The sequence below is a fragment of the Heptranchias perlo genome, unplaced genomic scaffold, assembly GCF_035084215.1.
Source record: "Heptranchias perlo isolate sHepPer1 unplaced genomic scaffold, sHepPer1.hap1 HAP1_SCAFFOLD_182, whole genome shotgun sequence".
NCBI classification, from domain to species: domain Eukaryota; kingdom Metazoa; phylum Chordata; class Chondrichthyes; order Hexanchiformes; family Hexanchidae; genus Heptranchias; species Heptranchias perlo.
The window spans coordinates 640,518-664,297 of NW_027139099.1; the positions used below are offsets into that span (position 1 = coordinate 640,518).

The following is a 23,780-nucleotide window of genomic DNA, read 5'->3' on the forward strand; positions in this document are numbered from 1 at the left end:
AGTTGGAATATTGTGTTCAATTCTGGGCACCACATTTTAGGAAGGATGTCCAGGCCTTAGAGAGGTTGCAGAGAGATTTACTAGAATGATGCCAGGGATGAGGGACTTCAGTTATGTAGAGAGACTGGAGAAGCTGGGGTTGTTCTCCTTACAGCAGAGAAAGTTAAGGGGAGATTTAATCGAGGTGTTGAAAATTCTGAGAGGTTTTGATAGAGTAGATAGGGAGAAACTGTTTCCAGTCGCAGTAGGGTCGGTAATCAGCCAGGGGAAACAATGGGGATGCACAAGAGGCAAGAATTGGAGGAACACAGAGATCTCGGAGGGTTATGGGGCTGGAGGAGGTTACAGAGATAGGGAGGGGTAAGGTCATGGAGAGATTTGAAAACAAGGATGAAAATTTTAAAAGCTGATTCAATAGTAACTTTCAAAAAGGAATTAGATCTCTATATTTAAAAAGAAAAAAAATTGCAGGGCAGGGGAGTGGGACTAATTGGTAGCTCTTTCAGATAGCCGGCACGGGAGCTGTATGATTCAGAGGAACAGGAGGAGGCCATTCCGCCCCAGGAGCCTGTTCCACCCTTCAATGAGATCTGGCTGATCTGTGTCCTAACCTCATCCACCTGCCTTGGCTCCATATCCCTTAATATCCTTGGCGAGCAAAATTTGATTGATCTCGGATTTAAAATTATTAATTGAGCTAACATCTACTGCTTTTTGTGGGAGAGTGTTCCACACTTCTACCACCCTCTACGTCTAGAAGTGTTTCCTAACTTCTCTCCTGAATGGCCTGGCTCTGATTTTAAAGTTGTCTCCTTGCCCCAGATTTCCCCACCAACGGAAAAAGTTTCTCTCTCTATCCTATCAATTCCTTTCAAAATCCTAAAAACCTCAATCTCTCCTTCCAAGGCCAATATATCTTTTCTACAGTGCAGGGCGCAGAACTGTACACGGTACTCCAGATATGGTCTAACCAGGGCTCCGTGTAGCCTTCCTCCCCTTTATATTCTAGCCCTCTAGTTATAGAGGCGAACGTTCCATTAGCCTTTTTGATTATTTTTTGTACCTGGCTACTACATTTAGTGATCTGAGTACATGGAACCCAGTCTCTTTGGACCTCCACTGTTCCGAGCGTTACACCATTTAAAAAATACTCTGATCGACCCTTTTTTGGTCCAAAATTGATTACCTCAGACTTGATCAAAAGCAAGTTTCTGCGGATGCTGGAAATCTGAAATAAAAACAGAAAATGCTGGAAACACTCCGGCAGCATCTGTGGAGAAAGAAACAGAGTTAACTTCCATCAGAACTCGCAGTTGTATTTGTATAATTGTTGAGGAATTCCAGCACTTCTGTTTTTATTTATGACCTCACATTTACTGAGTTGAAATCCATCTGCCCTACTGTGATGTGGCTCTATTGTGTTATCTAAGTCATTAATAAATAGTGAATAGTTGAGGCCCCAGCACAGACCCTTGTGGGACACCCCTAGTCACTTCCTTCCAATTCGAGTACATACCCATTATCCCCACTCTCTGTCTTCGTAGTATCACAGTAGCTACAGCACAGGATGAGGCCATTCGGCCCATTGTGCCTGTGTTGGTTCTTTGAAAGAGCTATCCAATTAGTCCCATTCCCTTGTCTTTCCCCATTGCCCTCTAATTTTTTCCCTTCAAGTATTTATCCAATTCCCTTTTGAAAGTTATTATTGAATCTGTTTCCTTCACCCTTTCAGGCAGTGCATTCCAGATCATAACAACTCGCTGCGTTTTTTAAAAAAATTTCCCCATGTCCCCTCTGGTTCTTTTACCGATCACCTTAGATCTGTGTCCTCTGGTTACCAACCCTTCTGTCACTGGAAACAGTTCTGCCACTTAACCAATCTCCTAATCAGGTCAATAAATTGCCTTCAATTCCATGAGCTTTAATTTTAGCAAATAGTCTCTTATATAGAACCTTATCGAATGCCTAGGTCCTAAGCTCTGGAATTCCCTCCCTAAATCCCTCCACCTCTCTTGCTCTCTCTCCTCCTTTACGACACTCATAGAATCATAGAAGTTTACAACATGGAAACAGGCCCTTCGGCCCAACATGTCCATGTCGCCCAGTTTATACCACTAAGCTAGTCCCAATTGCCTGCACTTGGCCCATATCCCTCTATACCCATCTTACCCATGTAACTGTCCAAATGCTTTTTAAAAGACAAAGTTGTACCCGCCTCTACTACTGCCTCTGGCAGCTCGTTCCAGACACTCACCACCCTTTGAGTGAAAAAAATTGCCCCTCTGGACCCTTTTGTATCTCTCCCCTCTCACCTTAAATCTATGCCCCCTCGTTATAGACTCCCCTACCTTTGGGAAAATATTTTGACTATCGACCTTATCTATGCCCCTCATTATTTTATAGACTTCTATAAGATCACCCCTAAACCTCCTACTCTCCAGGGAAAAAAGTCGCAGTCTCTCTAACCTCTCCCTATAAGTCAAACCATCAAGTCCCGGTAGCATCCTAGTAAATCTTTTCTGCACTCTTTCTAGTTTAATAATATCCTTTCTATAATAGGGTGACCAGAACTGTACACAGTATTCCAAGTGTGGCCTTACTAATGTCTTGTACAACTTCAACAAGACATCCCAACTCCTGTATTCAATGTTCTGACCAATGAAACCAAGCATGCCGAATGCCTTCTTCACCACCCTATCCACCTGTGACTCCACTTTCAAGGAGCTATGAACCTGTACTCCTAGATCTCTTTGTTCTATAACTCTCCCCAACGCCCTACCATTAACGGAGTAGGTCCTGGCCCGATTCGATCTATTCACTTCCTGCCTGTACTCCCTTTACCTGTGGTGTGACCAACTCGCTAAACGTGCTATCCACGAGTTTCTCTGCATCGCGGATGCTCCACAGTGAATCCACCCGCAGCTCCAGCTCCGAGATACGATCGGTCAGTAGCTGCAGGTGGACACACTTCCTGCACACATGGTCGGCAGGGACACTGGTAGTGTCCATGACTTCCCAAATCTTGCAGGAGGGGCATATCACGGGTGCGAGGTCTGCTGCCATGACTTGCCTTAGCTTAGTTACCCCTTTTAAATTATGTTGAAATTAGAAAATGTTAACTATACTAGGGACCTAGGTTCGCTAAAAAAAAACACTACCTGCTATAAAACCTGCAGACCTTCCCTTTCTTATTACTTTACTTACAGTAAAATGGTAGAAATACTCCCCTGAACCTACTCCCCAATCAGCTCCGGTCTCACCAATCACCAACCCGCTTCACCTGTGACGTCACTCTTTGATTTTTATCGGAACGCAGTCGTTCCGCTCTCGCTGTGCGCTGTTTTTATCCTCGCTCCGCTCCGGTGAACTCCCGCTCTCGCTGTGCGCTGTTTTTATCCTCGCTCCGCTCCGGTGAACTCCCGCTCTCGCTGTGCGCTGTTTTTATCCTCGCTCCGCTCCGGTGAACTCCCGCTCTCGCTGTGCGCTGTTTTTATCCTCGCTCCGCTCCGGTGAACTCCCGCTCTCGCTGTGCGCTGTTTTTATCCTCGCTCCGCTCCGGTGAACTCCCGCTCTCGCTGTGCGCTGTTTTTATCCTCGCTCCGCTCCGGTGAACTCCCGCTCTCGCTGTGCGCTGTTTTTATCCTCGCTCCGCTCCGGTGAACTCCCGCTCTCGCTGTGCGCTGTTTTTATCCTCGCTCCGCTCCGGTGAACTCCCGCTCTCGCTGTGCGCTGTTTTTATCCTCGCTCCGCTCCGGTGAACTCCCGCTCTCGCTGTGTGCTGTTTTTATCCTCGCTCCGCTCCGGTGAACTCCCGCTCTCGCTGTGCGCTGTTTTTATCCTCGCTCCGCTCCGGTAAACTCCCGCTCTCGCTGTGCGCTGTTTTTATCCTCGCTCCGCTCCGGTGAACTCCCGCTCTCGCTGTGCGCTGTTTTTATCCTCGCTCCGCTCTCACTGTTTCCCGCCGCTCCGGTGAACTCCCGCTCTCGCTGTGCGCTGTTTTTATCCTCGCTCCGCTCTCACTGTTTCCCGCCGCTCCGGTGAACTCCCGCTCTCGCTGTGCGCTGTTTTTATCCTCGCTCCGCTCTCACTGTTTCCCGCCGCTCCGGTGAACTCCCGCTCTCGCTGTGCGCTGTTTTTATCCTCGCTCCGCTCTCACTGTTTCCCGCCGCTCCGGTGAACTCCCGCTCTCGCTGTGCGCTGTTTTTATCCTCGCTCCGCTCCGGTGAACTCCCGCTCTCGCTGTGCGCTGTTTTTATCCTCGCTCCGCTCCGGTGAACTCCCGCTCTCGCTGTGCGCTGTTTTTATCCTCGCTCCGCTCTCACTGTTTCCCGCCGCTCCGGTGAACTCCCGCTCTCGCTGTGCGCTGTTTTTATCCTCGCTCCGCTCTCACTGTTTCCCGCCGCTCCGGTGAACTCCCGCTCTCGCTGTGCGCTGTTTTTATCCTCGCTCCGCTCTCACTGTTTCCCGCCGCTCCGGTGAACTCCCGCTCTCGCTGTGCGCTGTTTTTATCCTCGCTCCGCTCTCACTGTTTCCCGCCGCTCCGGTGAACTCCCGCTCTCGCCCACTCCTTCAAACCTACCTCTTTGGCCAAGCTTTTGGTCACCTGTCCTGATATCGCCTCAGTGTCAAATTTTGATTGCCCCGTGAAGCACTTTGGGACATTTCGCTACAGGCGGGGCACTATATAGATGCAAGTTGTTGTCTCTTTTACCTGTATGAAATGCAGCCTCCTTTTAGGAAATGTGTTCTTTGGCTTTTTAGAAGCTGATCTCTTTGAGAGGGAGAGCAGTTTAACAGCAAGATGTGACTATGCCAAGCTCTGGAAGCTAGGAGAGCCATAATGCACCTGCTGGAATCTGTGGAAAGGAGGAGCGTAACAAATATTTACATCAGACTTCCACTGTAGAATGAACTGATTATTCACATTACGTATAACCTATGTCCTCTGTTCCCACAGGGAAGAAAGTGGCAAAACAGGAAGATCTCAAGGAGATGGGTGATATTTCCTCAGGGATGAGCAGTTCCATCATGCAGCTCTACCTCAAACAGGTTCTGGAAGCATTTTTCCACACGCACTCTCCCGTGCGCCACTTTGCACTTAATGTCATCGCTCTGACGCTAAACCAGGGCCTGGTCCACCCTGTCCAAGTAAGCTGTGTTTGTGTGTTGGCATCAGTGATTAAATGGTAAAACAAGACAAGAGATACAGTTTGAGCCCTGTTTTTTACATTTGTAAATGTTTTAAACAATATTACAATCAACCTAATGTTACATTTTATAAATTTTTTTGGGTATTGTGCTGATTATTTTTGTTGATCTTCACCTCTGCCAGGGTTTCCTGTTACTTGACGTCTAAGTCTCCTTTTTTTTAAAAAAAAGTGAATTTTAAAAAGTACCAATGTGAATGATTGATGGTAACTAACTGTTATACAAAACACTGCATGTAAAGAGTGAATGGGTTAGGCTGATGCGTGTGCACAGGTTGTATTTACTGCAGGTTCACACTGAGCAGAGGACATCTGCCAACAGCAGCAACAATCTGGGCAGAAGGGTCTGTCCCAAGTAGGCTCCAGTGATACTGTTGGAGGGTCTTGACTGGGTGAGGGTCTCGAGTGGGCTGCTGTGACATCAAGCACTATCGGGTCCTGTTCTCCTCTGCTTACTATTCCAGGATCATCCTGGAATGCAAATGTAACCCTCGGCTTCTCTTCACTACAAACCGCCTTCTTAAACCCCTCTCCCCTGACCCCTCCACCCCCACCTCCAACAATAAGTGCGAGGAGCTCATGGACTTCTTTGTCACTAAGATTGAGACCATCTGTTCAGCTGCCTCTGCTGCTTCCCTCTTCCCCCTAGCCCACCAAGCATAACTTCCCGTACGGCTCCCCCCTGCCCTAGCACTGAACTCACATCTTTCTCTAGTTTCTCTCCTATCTCCCATCATGCCCTCTCTGAGCTCATCTTGACCATGAGACCCATCTCCTGCTCTCTCGACCCTGTTCCCACGAAACTGCTGACCACCCAACTTCCCTTCCTGTTGTCACCTCCCAAATCCGTGCCCATCTTTCCCACAACTCCGTGTTTGATTCCCTCCAATCAGGTTTCCGTCCCTGCCACAATACTGAAACGACCCTTATCAACGTCACAAATGACCTCCTATGTGACTGAGACCGTGGTAAACTATCCCTCCTCATCCTTCTCCACCTGTCTGCAACCTTTGACACATTGACCACACCATCCTCCGGCGTCCAGCTGGGTGGGACTGCGCTCGCCTGGTTCCATTCTTATCCATCCAGTCGTAGCCAGAGAATCACCTGCAATGGCTTCTCTTCCCACTCCCTCACCGTTACCTCTGGAGTTCCCCAAGAATTTATCCTTGGCCCCCTCCTATTCCTCATCTACATGCTGCCCCTCGGCGACATCATCCGAAAACTCAATGTCAGGTTCCACATGTACGCTGACAACACCCAGCTCGACCTCACCACCACCTCCCTCGACCCCTCCACTCTCTCTCATTGGTCACACTGCTCGACTGACATCCAGTACTGGATGAGCGGAAATTTCCTCCAATTAAATATTGGGAAGACTGAAGCCATTGTCTTCAGTCCCCGCCACAAACTCCGTTCCCTCGTCACCGACTCCATCCCTCTCCCCGGCCACTGTCTGAGGCTGAACCAGACTGTTCACAACCTTGGCCTCCTATTTGACCCTGAGATGAGCTTCTGACCCCATATTCTCTCCATCACCAAGACCGCCTCCTTCCCCCTCCGTAACATCGCCCGTCTCCGCCCCGTCTCAGCTCATCTGCTGCTGAAACCCTCATCAATGCCTTTATTACCTCCAGACTCGACTATTCCAACGCTCTTCTGCCCGGCCTCCCACCTTCCACACTCCATAAACTTGAGCCCATCCAATACTCTGTTGCCCGTATCCTAACTCACACCGCGATGCTGAGACTATCGAGGATAGCACGTTCAGTGAGGTGGTCACGCCGCAGGTAAAGATTACGCAGGCAGAAAGGAAATGGGTGACCGCCAGGCAGAGTAAAAGGACTAGGCAGGTAGAGCAGGAGTCCCCTGGGGCCATCTCCCTCTCAAACACATATTCTGCTTTAGATACTGTTGGGGGAGATGGCTTATCAGGGGAATGCAGCAAGAGCCAGGTTCGTGGCACCACGGGTGGCTCTGCTGCACAGGAGGGGAGGAAGAAGAGTGGCAGGGCTATAGCGATAGGGGATTCAATTGTAAGGGGAACAGATAGGCGTTTCTGCGGCCGCAAATGTGACTCCAGGATGGTATGTTGCCTCCCTGGTGTACATGAGCAGTGGTGTTCATTCAAGGAGTTATTTTACAGCTTTCAAAAAAAAAATATTCCACTGAGGAAAAAAGGGGGTAAAAGAAATGACAGCCATCCGTGGCTAAGTAAAGAAATTAAGGACAGTATCCGACTAAAAACAAGAACATGTAAGGTAGCCAAACTTAGTGGGAGGATAGAAGATTGGGAAGTCTTCAAAAGACAGCAAAAAGTAACGAAAGGATTGATTAAGAAAGGGAAGATAGATTATGAAAATAAATTAGCAAAAAATATAAAAACAGATAGCAAGAATTTCTATAGTTATATAAAAAGAAAAAGGGTGGCTAAGGCAAACGTAGGTCCCTTAGAGGATGAGACCGGGAAATTAATGGTGGAAAACATGGAGATGGCAAAAATGCTGAACAAATATTTTGTTTCAGTCTTTATGGTAGAGGACACTAAGAATATCCCAACACTGGACAAACAGGGGGCTCTGGGGGGGAGGAGCTAAATACGATTAAAATCACTAAGGAATTGGTACTCAGTAAATTAATGGGACTCAAGGCGGATAAATCCCCTGGACCTGATGGCTTACATCCTAGGGTCTTGAGGGAAATGGCAGTAGGAATTGTGGATGCTTTGGTAATAATTTTCCAAAATTCTCTGGACTCGGCAAAGGTCCCGGCAGATTGGAAAACTGCTAATGTAACACCCTTATTTAAAAAGGGTAGTAGGCAGAAGGCTGGAAATTATAGACCAGTTAGCCTAACATCTGTGGTGGCTAAAATTTTGGAATCTATTATTAAGGAGACAGTAGCGGAACATTTGGATAAACATAATTTAATAGGACAAAGTCAGCATGGCTTTACGAAGGGGAAGTCATGTCTGACAAATTTGCTTGAGTTCTTTGAGGACATAACGTACAGGGTGGATAAAGGGGAACCAGTGGACGTAGTGTATTTAGACTTCCAGAAGGCATTCGACAAGATGCCACATAAAAGATTATTGCTCAAGATAAAGAATCACTGGATTGGGGGTAATATTCTGGCATGGGTGGAGGATTGGTTATCTAACAGGAAGCAGAGAGTTGGGATAAATGGTTCATTCTCGGACTGGCAACCAGTAGCCAGTGGTGTTCCGCAGGGGTCGGTGCTGGGTCCCCAACTCTTTACAATCTATATCAACGATTTGGAGGAGGGGACCGAGTGTAACGTATCAAAGTTTGCAGATGATACAAAGATGGGAGGGAAAGTGGAGAGTGAGGAGGACATAAAAAACCTACAAGGGGCATATAGACAGGTTGGGTGAGTGGGCGGAGATTTGGCAGATGCAATACAATATTGGAAAATGTGAGGTTTTGCACTTTGGCAGGAAAAATCAGAGAGCAAGTTATTATCTTAATGGCAAGAAACTGGAAAGTACTGCAGTACAAAGGGATCTGGGGGTCCTAGTGCAAGAAAATCAAAAAGTTAGTATGCAGGTGCAGCAGGTGATCAAGAAGGCCAACGGAATGTTGGCTTTTATTGCTAGGGGGATCGAATATAAAAACAGGGAGGTATTGCTGCAGTTATATAAGGTATTGGTGAGACCGCACTGGAATACTGCATACAGTTTTGGTGTCCATACTTAAGAAAAGACATACTTGCTTTCGAGGCAGTACAAAGAAGGTTCACTCAGTTAATCCCGGGGATGAGGGGGTGGACATATGAGGAGAGGTTGAGTAGATTGGGACTCTGCTCATTGGAGTTCAGAAGAATGAGAGGCGATCTTATTGAAACATATAAGATTGTGAAGGGGCTTGATCGGGTGGATGCGGTAAGGATGTTCCCAAGGATGGGTGAAACTAGAACTAGGGGGCATAATCTTAGAATGAGGGGCTGCTCTTTCAAAACTGAGATGAGGAGAAACTTCTTCACTCAGAGGGTAGTAGGTCTGTGGAATTTGCTGCCCCAGGAAGCTGTGGAAGCTGCATCATTAAATAAATTTAAAACCGAAATAGACAGTTTCCTAGAAGTAAAGGGAATTAGGGGTTACGGGGAGCGGGCAGGAAATTGGACATGAATTTAGATTTGAGGTTAGGATCAGATCAGCCATGATCTTATTGAATGGCGGAGCAGGCTCGAGGGGCCGATTGGCCTACTCCTGCTCCTATTTCTTATGTTCTTATGTCTTCACAAAGGAGAGGGATGATGCAGGGATTGAAGTTCAGGAGGAGGAGTGTGAAATATTGGATGGGATAAACATAGTGAGAGAGGAAGTATTAAGGGGATTAACATCTTTGAAAGTGGATAAATCACCAGGGCCGCATGAAATGTATCCCAGGCTGTTAAAAGAAGCCAGGGAGTAAATAGCAGAGGCTTTAACAATCATTTTCCAAACTTCACTGGATACAGGCGTGGTGCCAGAGGATTGGAGGACTGCTAATGTTGTACCGTCGTTTAAAAAGGGAGCGAAGGATAGACCGAGTAATTACAGGCCAGTCAGCTTAACCTCGGTGGTGGGCAAATTATTGGAATCAATTCTGAGGGACAGGATAAACTGTCACTTAGAAAGGCACGGATTAATCAAGGACAGTCAGCACGGATTTGTTAAGGGGAGCTCGTGTCTGACTAACTTGATTGAATTTTTCGAGGAGATGACAAAGAGGATCGATGAGGGTAGCGCATTTGATGTTGTCTACATGGATTTTAGCAAGGCTTTTGACAAGGTCGCACATGGCAGATTGATCAAAAAAGTAAAAGCCCATGGGATCCAGGGGAATGTGGCAAATTAGATCCAAAATTGACTCAGTGGCAGGAAACAAAGAATAATGGTCGACGGGTGCTTTTGTGACTGGATGGCTGTTTCCATTGGGGTTCCACAGGGCTCGGTACTCGGTCCCTTGCTTTTTGTGGTATACATTAATGATTTGGACTTAAAAGTAAGGGGTATGATTAAGAAATTTGCGGATGACACAAAAATTGGCCGTGCGGTTGATAGTGAGGAGGAAAGCTGTAGACTGCAGGAAGATATCAATGGACTGGTCAGGTGGGCAGAAAAGTGGCAAATGGAATTCAATCTGGAGAAGTGTGAGGTGATGCATTTGGGGAGGGCAAACAAGGCAAGGGAGTACACAATAAATGGGAGGATACTGAGAGGTGTAGAGGAAGTGAGGGACCTTGGAGTTTATGTCCACAGATCCCTGAAGGTAGCAGGACAGGTCGATCAGGTGGTTAAGAAGGCATATGGAATGCTTTCCTTTATTAGCCGAGGCATAGAATATAAAAGCAGGGAGGTTTTGCTGGAACTGTATAAAACACTAGTTAGGCCACAGCTTGGCTACTGCGCACAGTTCTGGTCACCACATTACAGGAAGGATGTGATTGCACTAGAGAGGGTTCAGAGGAGATTTACGAGGATGTTGCCAGGACTGGAGAATTTTAGCTATGATGACAGATTGGATAGGCTGGGGTTGTTTTCCTTGGAGCAGAGGAGGCTGAGGGGAGATTTAATTGAGGTGTATAAAATTATGAGGGGCCTAGATAGAAAGGATAGGAAGGACCTCTTTCCCTTAGCAGAGGGGTCAATAACCAGGGAGCATAGATTTAAAGTGATTGGTAGAAGGATTAGAGGGGAAATGAGGAGAAATGTTTTCACCCAGAGGGTGGTAGAGGGAGAAACCCTCAACTCATTTTTAAAAAATCCCTGGATGTGCACCTGAAGAGCCGTGACCTGCAGGGCTACGGACCAAATGCGGGAAAGTGGGATTAGGCTGGGTGGCTCGTTTCTCAGCCAGCGCGGACATGATGGGCCGAATGGCCGCCTTCTGTGCTGTAAATTTTCTATGATGCATGTCCAATTCAGTATGGTGTGTGACTTGGCGGGGAGCTTGGAGGTGACTGTTCACACAACATTGCTGCTGCTCTTGGTGGAGGTTACAGGGGAGTGAGGTGCTCTTCAAGTAACCTTGGTGAGTACGGCAGTGCATTCTTTAGGATCGTACATACTGCAGCCGTGGTGTGGAAGGGTGGGTATTGAGTCCATTGGCAAGGGATAATGATCAAACAAGCTGTTGTGTCCTGGATGATGTTGAGCTTTACGAGTGTTGTCCATCCAGGCGGGAGGTGAGGGTTCCATCACTGACTGCTTCTGACTTTTTGATAAGTTTGTATGGCGCTGGTGCCCAGACAGCCCAGCACCATCTGTATGGTTTCTAACTGCTTCACTCTCATGTCCTCTGTTTGCTCCCATTACACAGTGTGTGCCATATCTGATTGCCATCGGAACAGACCCAGAATCTACAATGCGCAACAAATCAGACCAACAGCTGGTGGAAATAGACAAAAAGTACACTGGATTTGTACATGTAAGTGACTCCCTGCCACTGCCAGGCTGCTGTTAACTCTTATTAATTAGAAGTCATTAAGATGTCAGCCGTAGCTCAATGGTAGCACTCTCCCCTCTGAGCCAGGAGATTGTGGGTTCAAGTCCCACTCCACAGACTTGACCACATAATCCAGGCTGGCACTTCAATATTGAGGGAGCGCTGCACTGGCGAGGTGCAGTCTTTGAGATGAGATGTTAAATATAGGCCCCAGCTGTCCCCTTGGGTGAATGTAAAAGATCCCACGACACTATTCGAAGAGCAGGGGAGTTCTCCCGGTGTCCTGGCCAATATTTATCCCTCAACTATTATCATTAAAACAGATTATCGGGTCATGTATCTCATTATGTGGGACCTCGCTGTACACAAATTGGCTGCCCTGTTTCCTACATTACAGCAGTGACTGCAATTCAAAACTACTTCATTGGCTGTGAAATGCTTTGAAACGTCCTGAGGATGTGAAAGGTGCTGTATAGATGCAAATTAGGTTATCAGGTTGAGAGTAGTTATGGAAAGGGTCAAAGAACAATCAAAGGTGAAGATCCTCAACTGGAAGAGGGCTAATGTCAGTGAGTTAGAGAGAGATCTGGCCCAGGTGGATTGGAAACAAAGTAAAACAGTAAATGAGCAATGAGCCTTGAAAGAGGAGATAGTTCGGGTACAGAGTAGACACATTCCCTCAAAGGGGAAAGTGAGGGCATCCAAAGCTAGAGCTCCCTGGATGACTAATGATATACAGATTAGAATAAAGCTGAAAAAGGAGGCTTAGGATAGATGTACGGTTCATAATACAGTAGAGAACCAGGATGAATACAGAAAGTACAGAGGAGAACTGAGAAAGGAAATAGAGGGGCAAAGAGAGTATGAGACTAGATTAATGGCTAACATAAAAGGGAGCACTCAAGCCTTTTATAAACATATAAAGAGTAAACGGGTAGTCAAAAGCAGGGTAGGACCCATTCGGGACCAAAAAGGAAATCATCTTGTGGAGGCCGGGGGCATGGCTGAGGTACTGTATGAGTATTTTGCATCTGTCTTCACAAAAGAAGAGGATGCTGCCAGTGTAGCAGTAAATGAAGAGAAAGAACTTTCTTCTTTAAATGAAGAGAGAGTAGAGAAATTGGATAGGATAAAAATAGATAGAGGAGGTATTTTCTAGGTTAGCTCAAAATAGCGAAGTCACCGGATCCAGATGGGATGCATCCTAGGTTGCTGACGGAAATAAGGGTGAAAATAGCAGAAGCTCTGGCCAAAATCTTTCAATCTTCCTTCGAGGTGGTGCAGTGAAGATTCACTAGATTGATTCCTGGGATGAGAGGGTTGTCCTATGAGGAGCGAACGAGTAGAATGGGCTTACGCTCTCTGGAGTTTAGAAGGATGAGAGGTGATCTCATTGAAACGAATAAAATTCTTAGAGAGCTTGACAAGGTAGATTCGGAGAGGCCGTATCCCCTGGCTGGAGAGTCTAGAACTAGGGGACATAGTCTCAGGATAAGGGGTCGGCGATTTAGGACTGAGATGAGGAGGAATTTCTTCACTCAGAGGGTGGTGAATCTTTGGACTTCTTTATCCCAGAGGGCTGTGGATGCTCAGTCATTGAATATATTCAAGGCTGAAATCAACATATTTTTGGACTCTAGGGGAATCCAGGGATATGGGGATCGGGCGGGAAAGTGGAGTTGAGGTTGAAGATGAGCCATGATCTGATTGAATGGCGGAGCAGACTCGAGGGGTCATATGGCCAACTCCTGCTCCTATTTCTTATGTTCTAATCTTATCTTATGATATGAGGATGGTGTCGGAGGACTGGAGGATTGCAAATGTTACACCCCTGTTCAGAAAGGGGGAGAAGGATAAACCCGGCAATTACAGGCCAGTCAGCATAACGTTGGTGGTGGGGGATCTTTTAGAGACAATAATCTGGGACAAAATTAATTGTCATTTGGAAAAACATGGACTAATAAATGAAAGCTAGAACAGATTTGTTAAAGGAAAATCATGTCTGACAAACCTGATTGAGTTGTTTGGTGAAGTAACGGAGAGGGTTAATGAGGGTTGTGCGGGTGATGTTGTGTACATGGACTTTCAAAAAGCATTTGATAAAGTACCACATAATAGACTTGTTAGCAAAATTAAAGCCCATGGGATTAAAGGGACAGTGGCAGCGTGGATACAGAATTTGCTAGAGGACAGAAAGCAGAGACTGGTGGTGAACGGTTGTTTTTCAGACTGGAGGGAAGTATACAGTGGTGTTCCCCAGGGGTTGGTGCAGGGACCACTGCTTTTTTTTAATATATATTAATGACCTGGACTTGGGTATAGAGGGCATAATTTCAAAGTTTGTCGATGACACGAAACTCAGAAATGTAGTAAACAATGTGGAGAATAGTAACAGACTTCAGGAGGACAGAGACAGACTGGTGAAATGGGCAGACACATGGCAGATGAAATTTAATGCAGAGAAGTGTGAAGTGATGCATTTTGGTAAGAAGAATGAGGAGAGGCAAAATAAACTAAATGGTACAAATTTAAAGGGGGTGCAGGAACAGAGAGACCTGGAAGTGTATGCACACAAATCTTTGAAGGTGGCAGGACCAGTTGATCAATCTGTTTTTAAAAAGCCATACGGGACCCTGGGCTTTATAAACAGGCATAGAGTACAAAAGCAAGGAGGTTATGCTAAACCTTTATAAATCATTGATTAGACGTCTCAGCTGGAGAACTGTGTTCAATTCTGGGCACCGCACTTTAGGAAGGATGTGAAGCCCTTAGAGAGGGTGTAGAAGAGATTTACTAGAATGGTGCCAGGGATGAGGGACTTCAGTTATGTGGAGAGACTGGAGAAGCTGGGGTTGTTCTCCTTGGAACAGAGAAGGTTAAGGGGAAATTTAATAGAGGTGTTCAAAATCTTGAGGGGTTTTGATAGTGTAAACAAGGAGAAACTGTTTCCACTGGCAGGAGGGTCGGTAACCAGAGGACACAGATTTAAAATTGGCAAAAAAAAACAGGGGGGAGATGGAGGAGAAATTTTTTTATGCACCAAGCTGTTCTGATCTGGAATGCGCTGCTTGAAAGGGCGGTGGAAGCAGATTCAATAATAACTTTCAAAAGGGAGTTGGATAAATACTTGAAGGGAAAAAATTGCAGACCAATGGGGAAAGAGCAGGAGAGTAGGACTAATTGGAGAGCCGAATGGCGGCCTCCTGTACTGTGTAATTCTGTGAAGTTCTTCTTTAAGCAGCAACCATAGATTGAAATATATTACGACCCTGTACCGTGTATAGAAACGTGGGTATTTTAATTTGGTTGTGTCCTGATTGTCTTTGTGTTTGAGTGGGATGAGAGATGCTGATCGGTGTACACTACTTTTTCCCAGATGAAAGCAGTAGCAGGGATGAAGATGTCATACCAGCTTCAACAGTCCATCCACTCTGAGATAAGGGAGTTAATCCGTGGCTTCAGGCAGGAGGAGAATGTGACCGCTTTGTGTTCACATCTCTACAGCATGATCCGAGGAAACCGGCAACATCGACGCGCTTTCCTCATCGCTTTACTCAACCTGTTCGATGACAGTGCGGTGAGTCAATAACATCCATGGGTAAGGGACAGTATAAGACATAAGGAAAGGACAGATCCTGGCGAATGGGAAAGATACAAAGATCAACAAAGGGTCACAAAACAGATAGTAAGGGCTACAAAAAGAGAGTATGAAAAGAAACTCGCAAGGGATATCAAAACCAATACAAAGAACTTTTATAGTTATATTAGGAAAAAGAGGGTGGTCAGGAGCAGTGTTGGCCCCTTAAAAACTGAAAGTGGGGATATTGTCATAGGAACATAGGAACAGGAGTGCCTGCTCCGTCATTTGATAAGATCATGGCTGATCTGTGATCTAACTCCATATACCTGCCTTTGGCCCATATCCCTTAATACCTTTGGTTGCCAAAAAGCTATCTATCTCACATTTAAATTTAGCAATTGAGCTAGTATCAGTTGCCGTTTGCGGAAGAGAGTTCCGAACTCCTACCACCCTTTGTGTGTAGAAATGTTTTCTAATCTCGCTCCTGAAAGGTCTGGCTCTAATTTTTAGACTGTGCCCCCTACTCCAAAAATCCCCAACCAGCGGAAATAGTTTCTCTCCAACCACCCTATCCGTTCCCCTTAATATCTTGTAAACTTTGATCAGATCACCCCTTAACCTTTGAAACTCCAAAGAATACAACCCCAATTTGTGTAATCTCTCCTCGTAACTTAACCCTTGAAGTCCGGGTATCATTCTAGTAAACCTACGCTGCACTCCCTCCAAGACCAATATGTTCTTCCGAAGGTGCGGTGCCCAGAACTGCTCACAGTACTCCAGGTGCGGTCTAACCAGGGTTTTGTATAGCTGCAGCATAACTTCTGCCCCCTTGTACTCCAGTCCTCTAGATATAAAGGCCAGCATTCCATTAGCCGCCTTGATTATTTTCTGCACCTGTTCATGACACTTCAATGATCTATGTACCTGAACCCCTAAGTCCCTTTGGACATCCACTGTTTTTAACTTTTTACCATTTAGAAAGTACCCTGTTCTATCCTTTTTTGATCCAAAGTGGATGACCTCACATTTGTCTACATTGAATTCCATTTGCCACAGTTTTGCCCATTCACCGAATCTATCAATATTGCTTTGTAATTTTGTTTTCATCTACACTGATTACAATGCCACCAATCTTTGTGTCATTGGCAAACTTAGATATGAGACTTTCTATGCCTTCATCTAAGTTATTGACAATGGGGAAATGGCGGACATGTTGAAGAATTACTTTGCGTCAGTATTTACAGTCGAAAAAGAGGATAGCATGCCGGAAATCCCAAGAAAACTTTTATTGAATCGGGGACAGGGACTCGATAAAATTAACATAAGTAAAGCAACAGTAATGAAGAAAATAATAGCACTGAAGAGTGACAAATCCCCAGGACCAGATGGTTTCCATCCCAGGGTTTTAAAGGAAGTAGGTGAGCACATTGCAGATGCCTTAACTATAATCTTTCGAAGTTCTCTAGATTCAGGAACTGTCCCTCTGGATTGGAAAATTACACATGTCACTCCGCTTTTTAAGAAAGGAGAGAGAGGGAAACCAGGGAATTATAGACCAGTTAGCCTAACATCAGTTGTGGGGAAAATGCTGGAGTCTATAATTAAGGATAGGGTGACTGAACACCTCAAGAATTTTCAGTTAATCAGAGAGAGCCAGCATGGATTTGTGAAAGGTAGGTCGTGCCTGACAAACCTGATTGAATTTTTTGAAGAGGTGACTAAAGTAGTGGACAGGGGAATGTCAATGGATGTTATTTATGTGGACTTCCAGAAGGCATTTGATAAGGTCCCACATAAGAGACTGTTAGCTAAGATAGAAGCCCATGGAATCGAGGGAAAAGTACGGACTTGGTTAGGAAGTTGGCTGAGCGAAAGGCGACAGAGAGTAGGGATAATGGGTAGGTACTCACATTGGCAAGATGTGACTAGTGGAGTCCCGCAGGGATCTGTCTTGGGGGCCTCATTTATTCACAATATTTATTAATGACTTAGATGAAGCCATAGAAAGTCTCATATCTAAGTTTGCCGATGACACAAAGATTGGTGGCATTGTAAGCAGTGTAGATGAAAACATAAAATTACAAAGCGATATTGATAGATTAGGTGAATGGGCAAAACTGTGGCAAATGGAATTCAATGTAGACAAATGTGAGGTCATCCACTTTGGATCAAAAAAGGATAGAACAGGGTACTTTGTAAATGGTAAAAAGTTAAAAACAGTGAATGTCCAAAGGGACTTAGGGGTTCAGGTACACAGATCATTGAAGTGTCATGAACAGGTGCAGAAAATAATCAATAAGGCTAATGGAATGCTGGCCTTTATATCCAGAGGACTGGAGTACAAGGGGGCAGAAATTATGCTGCAGCGAAACAAAACCCTGGTTAGACCGCACCTGGAGTACTGTGAGCAGTTCCGGGCACCGCACCTTCGGAAGGACATATTGGCCTTGGAGGGAGTGCAGCGTAGGTTTACTAGAATGATACCAGGATTTCAAGGGTTACGTTACGAGGAGAGATTACACAAATTGGGGTTGTATTCTCTAGAGTTTAGAAGGTTACGGGGTGATCTGATCGAAGTTTATAAGATATTAAGGGGAACAGATAGGGTGGATAGAGAGAAACTATTTACGGTGGTTGGGGATTTCAGGAGTTGGGGGCACAGTCTAAAAATTAGAGCCAGACCTTTCAGGAGTGAGATTAGAAAACATTTCTACACCCAAAGGGTTGTAGAAGTTTGGAACTCTCTTCCGCAAACGGCAATTGATACTAGCTCGATTGCTAAATTTAAATGTGAGATAGATAGCTTTTTGGCAACCAAAGGTATTAAGGGATATGGGCCAAAGGCAGGTATATGGAGTTAGATAACAGATCAGCCATGATCTTATCAAATGGCGGAGCAGGCACGAGGGGCTGAATGGCCTACTCCTGTTCCTGTGTTCCTGTGGGTTTGTAGCAACCTGCCTCATGTTCAACAGATGGGTATGATTAACCAGGATAATGTGGGGTTGACATCAGTCAGTTACTGTGCAGCTTAATCCTTTGGTGTAAGGGCTATACCAAGAAAGTGGAGCCAGAGAATGTGGACAGAAATTGGTGAAAAGATATTAAGAAAATTTCACCACTGAGTGAGGAAAGTTTGTAATAATGTACCATCAAAGTAGCAAGAGGCACAAATGTTTGGTTATTCATACTAGAATTGGATAACATGGTGGGGGAGAGGGTAATGAGAGATGGATTCAATGGGAGATTGAAAGTACTGAAGGGATGGGCTTTGGGAGAGTGAAGGTTCTCGGATTGGTGTGGTGTGTACTCCGATTGGCGGGGTGTGACAAGTGGTGTTCCCCAGGGATCTGTTCTGGAGCCTCAGCTTTTCACCATATTGATCAGTTGCATGGATGGTAGAATGGAGAGATATATATCCAAGTTTTCAGATGACACTAAGTTGGGAGGCACAGTAAGTAGTGTAGATGGGAGGAAGTTATGCTTTAGTTGTATAAAGCCTTGGTCAGACCCCATCTGGAGATACTGCATTCAGTTCTGGGAACCGCACCTCAGGAAGGATATATTGGCTTTGGAAGGAGTGCAGCGCAGATTTACCAGAATAATACCGGGGCTGAAAGGGGCATAGTCTCAGGATAAGGGGTCGGCCATTTAGGACTGAGATGAGGAAACTTTTCTTCTGAGGGTTGTCAGTCTTTGGAATTCTCCACCCCAGAGGGCTGTGGATGCTCAGCCGTTGAGTATATTCAAGACTGAGATCGATGGATATTTGGACACTAAGGGAATCATGGGGATAGGGCAGGAAAGTGGAGTTGAGGTCGAAGATCAGCCGTGATCACATTGAATGGAGCAGACTCGTGGAGCCCTATGGCCCACTACTCCTCCTATTTCTTCTTCTGTTGAATATACTCAACGACTGAGCATCCACAGCCCTCTGGCGTAGAGAATTCCAAAGATTCACAACCCTCTGAGTGAAGAAATTCCTCCTCACCTCAGTCCTAAATGGCCGACCCCTTATCCTGAGACTATGCCCCCTAGTTCTAGACTCTCCAGCCAGGGGAAACAACCTCTCAGCATCTACCCTGTCAAGCCCCCTCAGAATCTTATGTTTCAATGAGATCACCTCTCATTCTTCTAAACTCCAGAAAGTACAGGCCCATTCTACTCAATCTTTCCTCATAGGTCAACCCTCTCATCCCAGGAATCAATCTAGTGAACCTTCATTGTACCACCTCTAAGGCAAGTATGTCCTTCCTTTAGATAAGGAGACCAAAACTGTACAAAGTACTCCAGGTGAGGTCTCACCAAAGCCCTGTACAACTGTAGCAAGACTTCCGTACTCTTGTACTCCAACCCCCTTGCAATAAAGGCCAACATACCATTTGCTTTCCTAATTGCTTGCTGTACCTGCATGTTACAGGGATACAAATACAAGGACATCCAAATCTCTCTGAACACCAACATTTAATAGTTTCTCACCATTTTAAAATATATTTTGTTTTTCTATTCTTCCCACCAAAATGAATAACCTCACATTTCCCCACATTATACTCCATCTGCCATCTTCTTGCCCACTCACTTAACCTGTCTATATCCCTTTGCAAACCCTTTGTGTCCTCCTCACAGCTTACTTTCCCAGCTAGATTTGTATCGTAAACAAACTTGGATACATTACACTCGGTCCCTTCATCTAAATCATTAATATAGATTGTAAATAGCTGAGGCCCAAGCACTGATCCTTGTGGCACCCCACTAGTTACAGCCTGCCAACCTGAGAATGACCCGTTTATTCCTACTCTCTGTTTTCTGTCCTTTAACCAATCCTCTATCCATGCTAATATATTACCCCCAACCCCATGAGCCCTTATCTTGTGTAACAACCTTTTATGTGTCACCTTATTGAATGCCTTTTTGAAAATCCAAATATACTACATCCACTGGTTCCCCTTTATCTACCCTGCTAGTTACGTCCTCAAAAAACACTCTTTTCCCTTCATAAAACCATGTTGACTCTGCCTAATCATATTATAATTTTCTAAGTGCCCCCTTACCACGTCCTTAATAATGGATTCCAGCATTTCCCGACAACTGATGTCAGGCTATAACTCTCCCTCCTTTTCTTGAATAGTGGGGTTACATTTTCTACCTTCCAATCCACTGGGACCGTTCTGGAATCTAAGCAATTTTGGAAGATCACAACCAATGCATCCACTATCTCTGCAACCGCCCCTTTTAGAACCATAGGATGTAGATCCAGGGGATTGGTCGGCTTTTAGTCCCATTAATTTCTCCAGTATTTTTTCTTTACTAATATTAATTACTTCAAGATCCTCACTCTCATTAGACCCTTGGTTCCCCACTATTTCTGGTATGCTTTTTGTGTCTTCTACTGTGAAACCAGATACAAAATATTTGTTTAACATCTCTGCCATTTCCTTATTCCCCATTATAATTTCTCCTGTCTCAGCCTCCAAGGGACCCACATTTACTTTTGCGAACCTCTTCCTTTTTACATGTAGAAGTTCTTACAATCTGTTTTTATATTTTTTGCTAGTTTATTCTCATTCTATTTTCTCCCTTTTTATCAATTTTTTGGTCCTCCTTTGCTTGTTTCTAAAACTCTCCCAATCCTCAGGCTTACTACTCTTGGCAAAGTTATAGGCCTCTTCTTTTAATCTAATACTATCCTTAACTTTACTTAGCCATGGATCACTTTTCCCGTGGAGTGTTTATTCCTCAACTGAATTGAGGAATAAACTCGCCAAGGCTTCTCCGACAGCACCTCCCAAACCCGCGACCTCTACCACCTAGAAGGACAAGAGCAGCAGGCACATGGGAACAACACCACCTGCACGTTCCCCTCCAAGTCACACACCATCCCGACTTGGAAATATATCGCCGTTCCTTCATCGTCACTGGGTCAAAATCCTGGAACTCCCTTCCTAACGGCAGTGTGGGAGAACCTTCACCACACGGACTGCAGCGGCTCACCACCACCTTCTCAAGGGCAATTAGGGATGGGCAATAAATACCGGCCTCGCCAGTGATGCCCACATCCCATGAATAAGTTTTTAAAAAAAGAATGTATAAGAATGTATATTCATTGCAAATTATGAAATATTCCTTTTAAATGTTCTCCATTGCTTATCTACGGTCATATTTTTAAATCTAATTTCCCAATCGACCTTACCCAACTCACCCATCATACCAATGTAATTGGCTTTCTTTAAGTTTAAGTTTCTAGTTTTGGACTTAAGTACATCACTCTCAATCTCAATGTGAAATTCTTCATATTATCATCACTCTTCCCCAGAGGATTTCTTATTATGAGATTACTGATTAACCCTGTCTCATTACACAAGACAAGCTCTAAAATAGCCTGTTCCATGGTTGGTTCCATGATGTATTGTTCTAGGAATCTGTCTTGAATACATTCCATGAACTCGTCCTTCCTTTTGCCAATTTGATTTGCCCAGTCTGTGTGAAGATTAAAATCCCCCACGATTATTGCATTGCCTTTGTTATAAGCTGCTCTTATTTCTTGAGTAACACAATGGCATAGCTACTATTAGGGGGCCTATAAACTACTACCTCCAGTGTTTTCTGCCCCTTGTTATTTCTTATTTCTTATTTCCACCCATATTCATTCTACTTCCTGATCTTCTGAGCCAAGATCCTTTCTCACCACTGTCCTTATGTCATCCTTTGTTATTAGGGCTACACCTCCTCCTTTTCCATTCTGCCTTTTCGAGAAGTTAAGTACCCTGGAATATTTAGTTCCCATCCTTGGTCACCTCGCAACCACGTTTCAATAATGGCTACGAGATCAAACCCATTTATCTCAATTTGTGCCACTAATTCGTTTATCTGGTTACAAATGCTTCATGCATTCAGATAAAATAAAGATTGACAGGCAATTGAACATTGGGCAGTCTTTAAAGAGGAGATGGTTCGGGTACAGTCTAGGTACATTCCCACGAGGCAGAAAGGTAGGGCAACTAAAGCCAGAGCTCCCTGGGTGACAAAAAAAGAGTAAGATGAAACGGAAAAAAGGGGCGTATGACAGATGTCAGGTTGATAACACAAGTGAGAACCAGGCAGAATATAGAAAGTTCAGAGGGAAAGTGAAAAAGGAAATAAGAGGGGCAAAGAGAGAGTATGAGAATAGACTAGCAACCAACATAAAAGGGAATCCCAAAAGTCTTCCACAGGCATGTAAACAGTAAAGGGGTAGTAAGAGGAGGGGTGGGGCCTATTAGAGACCATGAAGGAGATCTACTCATGGAGGCAGAGGGGATGGCCGAGGTACTAAATGAGTACTTTGAATTTGTCTTTACCAAGGAAGAAGATGCTGCCAGAGTCTCAGTAAAGGAAGACATAGTTAAACATAGCAACATAGAAAATAGGAGCAAGAGTAGGCCATTCAGCCCTTCGGACCTGCTCCGCCATTCAAAATGATCATGGATGATCGTCTAACTCAGTACCCTGTTCCCACTTTTTCCCCACATCCCTTGATCCCTTCAGCATTAAGAAATATATCTATCTCCTTCTTGAATACATCTAATGACTTGGCCTCCGCTGCCTTCTATGGTATAGAATTCTACAGGTTCACCACCCTCTGATGAAGAAATTTCTCCTCATCTTGGTTCTAAATGGCATTCCCCGTATCCTGAGACTGTGACCCCTGGTTCTGGACTCCCCAGCCATCGGGAACATCCTCCCTGCATCGAGTCTGTCTAGTCCTGTTAGAATTTTATATGTTTCGATGAGATCACCCCTCATTCTTCTAAACACTAGTGAATATAGGCCGAGTCGACCCAATCTCTCCTCATACGTCAGTCCTGCCATCCCAGGAATCAGTCTAGTAAACCTTCGTTGCACTCCCTCTATGGCAAGGACATACTTCCTCAGATAAGGAGACCAAACTGCACACAATACTCCAGATGTAGTTGTTGGAGGCCAATCATCTCAGCCCCAGGACATTGCTGCAGGAGTTCCTCAGGGCAGTGTCCTAGGCCCAACCATCTTCAGCTGCTTCATCAATGACCTTCCCTCTATCATAAGGTCAGAAATGGGGATGTTCGCTGATGACTGCACAGTGTTCAGTTCCATTCGCAACCCCTCAAATAATGAAGCAGTCCGAGCCGGCATGCAGCAAGACCTGGACAACATCCAGGCTTGGGCTCATAAGTGGCAAGTAACATTCACGCCAGATAAGTGCCAGGCAATGACCATCTCCAACAAGAGAGAGTCTAACCACCTCCCCTTGACATTCAATGGCATTACCATCGCCGAATCCCCCACCATCAACATCCTGGGGGTCACCATTGACCAGAAACTTAACTGGACCAGCCATATAAATACTGTGGCTACAAGAGCAGGTCAGAGGCTGGGTATTCTGCGGTGAGTGACTCACCTCCTGACTCCCCAAAGCCTTTCCACCATCGACAAGGCACAAGTCAGGAGTGTGATGGAATACTCTCCACTTGCCTGGATGAGTGCAGCTCCAACAACACTCAAGAAGCTCGACACCATCCAAGATAA

The 23,780-nt window shown here is 45.2% G+C and overlaps 1 protein-coding gene across 1 annotated transcript in view; it reads left to right on the forward strand.

Annotated features, from left to right (window-relative positions):
- Positions 1-23,780, forward strand: part of nipblb (NIPBL cohesin loading factor b) — a 690,432-nt gene that overhangs the window by 600,129 nt on the left and 66,523 nt on the right. Inside the window, exons 43-45 of the mRNA XM_067977852.1 lie at positions 4,958-5,148; positions 11,531-11,638; positions 15,033-15,233. Coding sequence (XP_067833953.1) covers positions 4,958-5,148; positions 11,531-11,638; positions 15,033-15,233 — 500 coding nt within the window. The remainder of the gene's footprint in view (positions 1-4,957; positions 5,149-11,530; positions 11,639-15,032; positions 15,234-23,780) is intronic.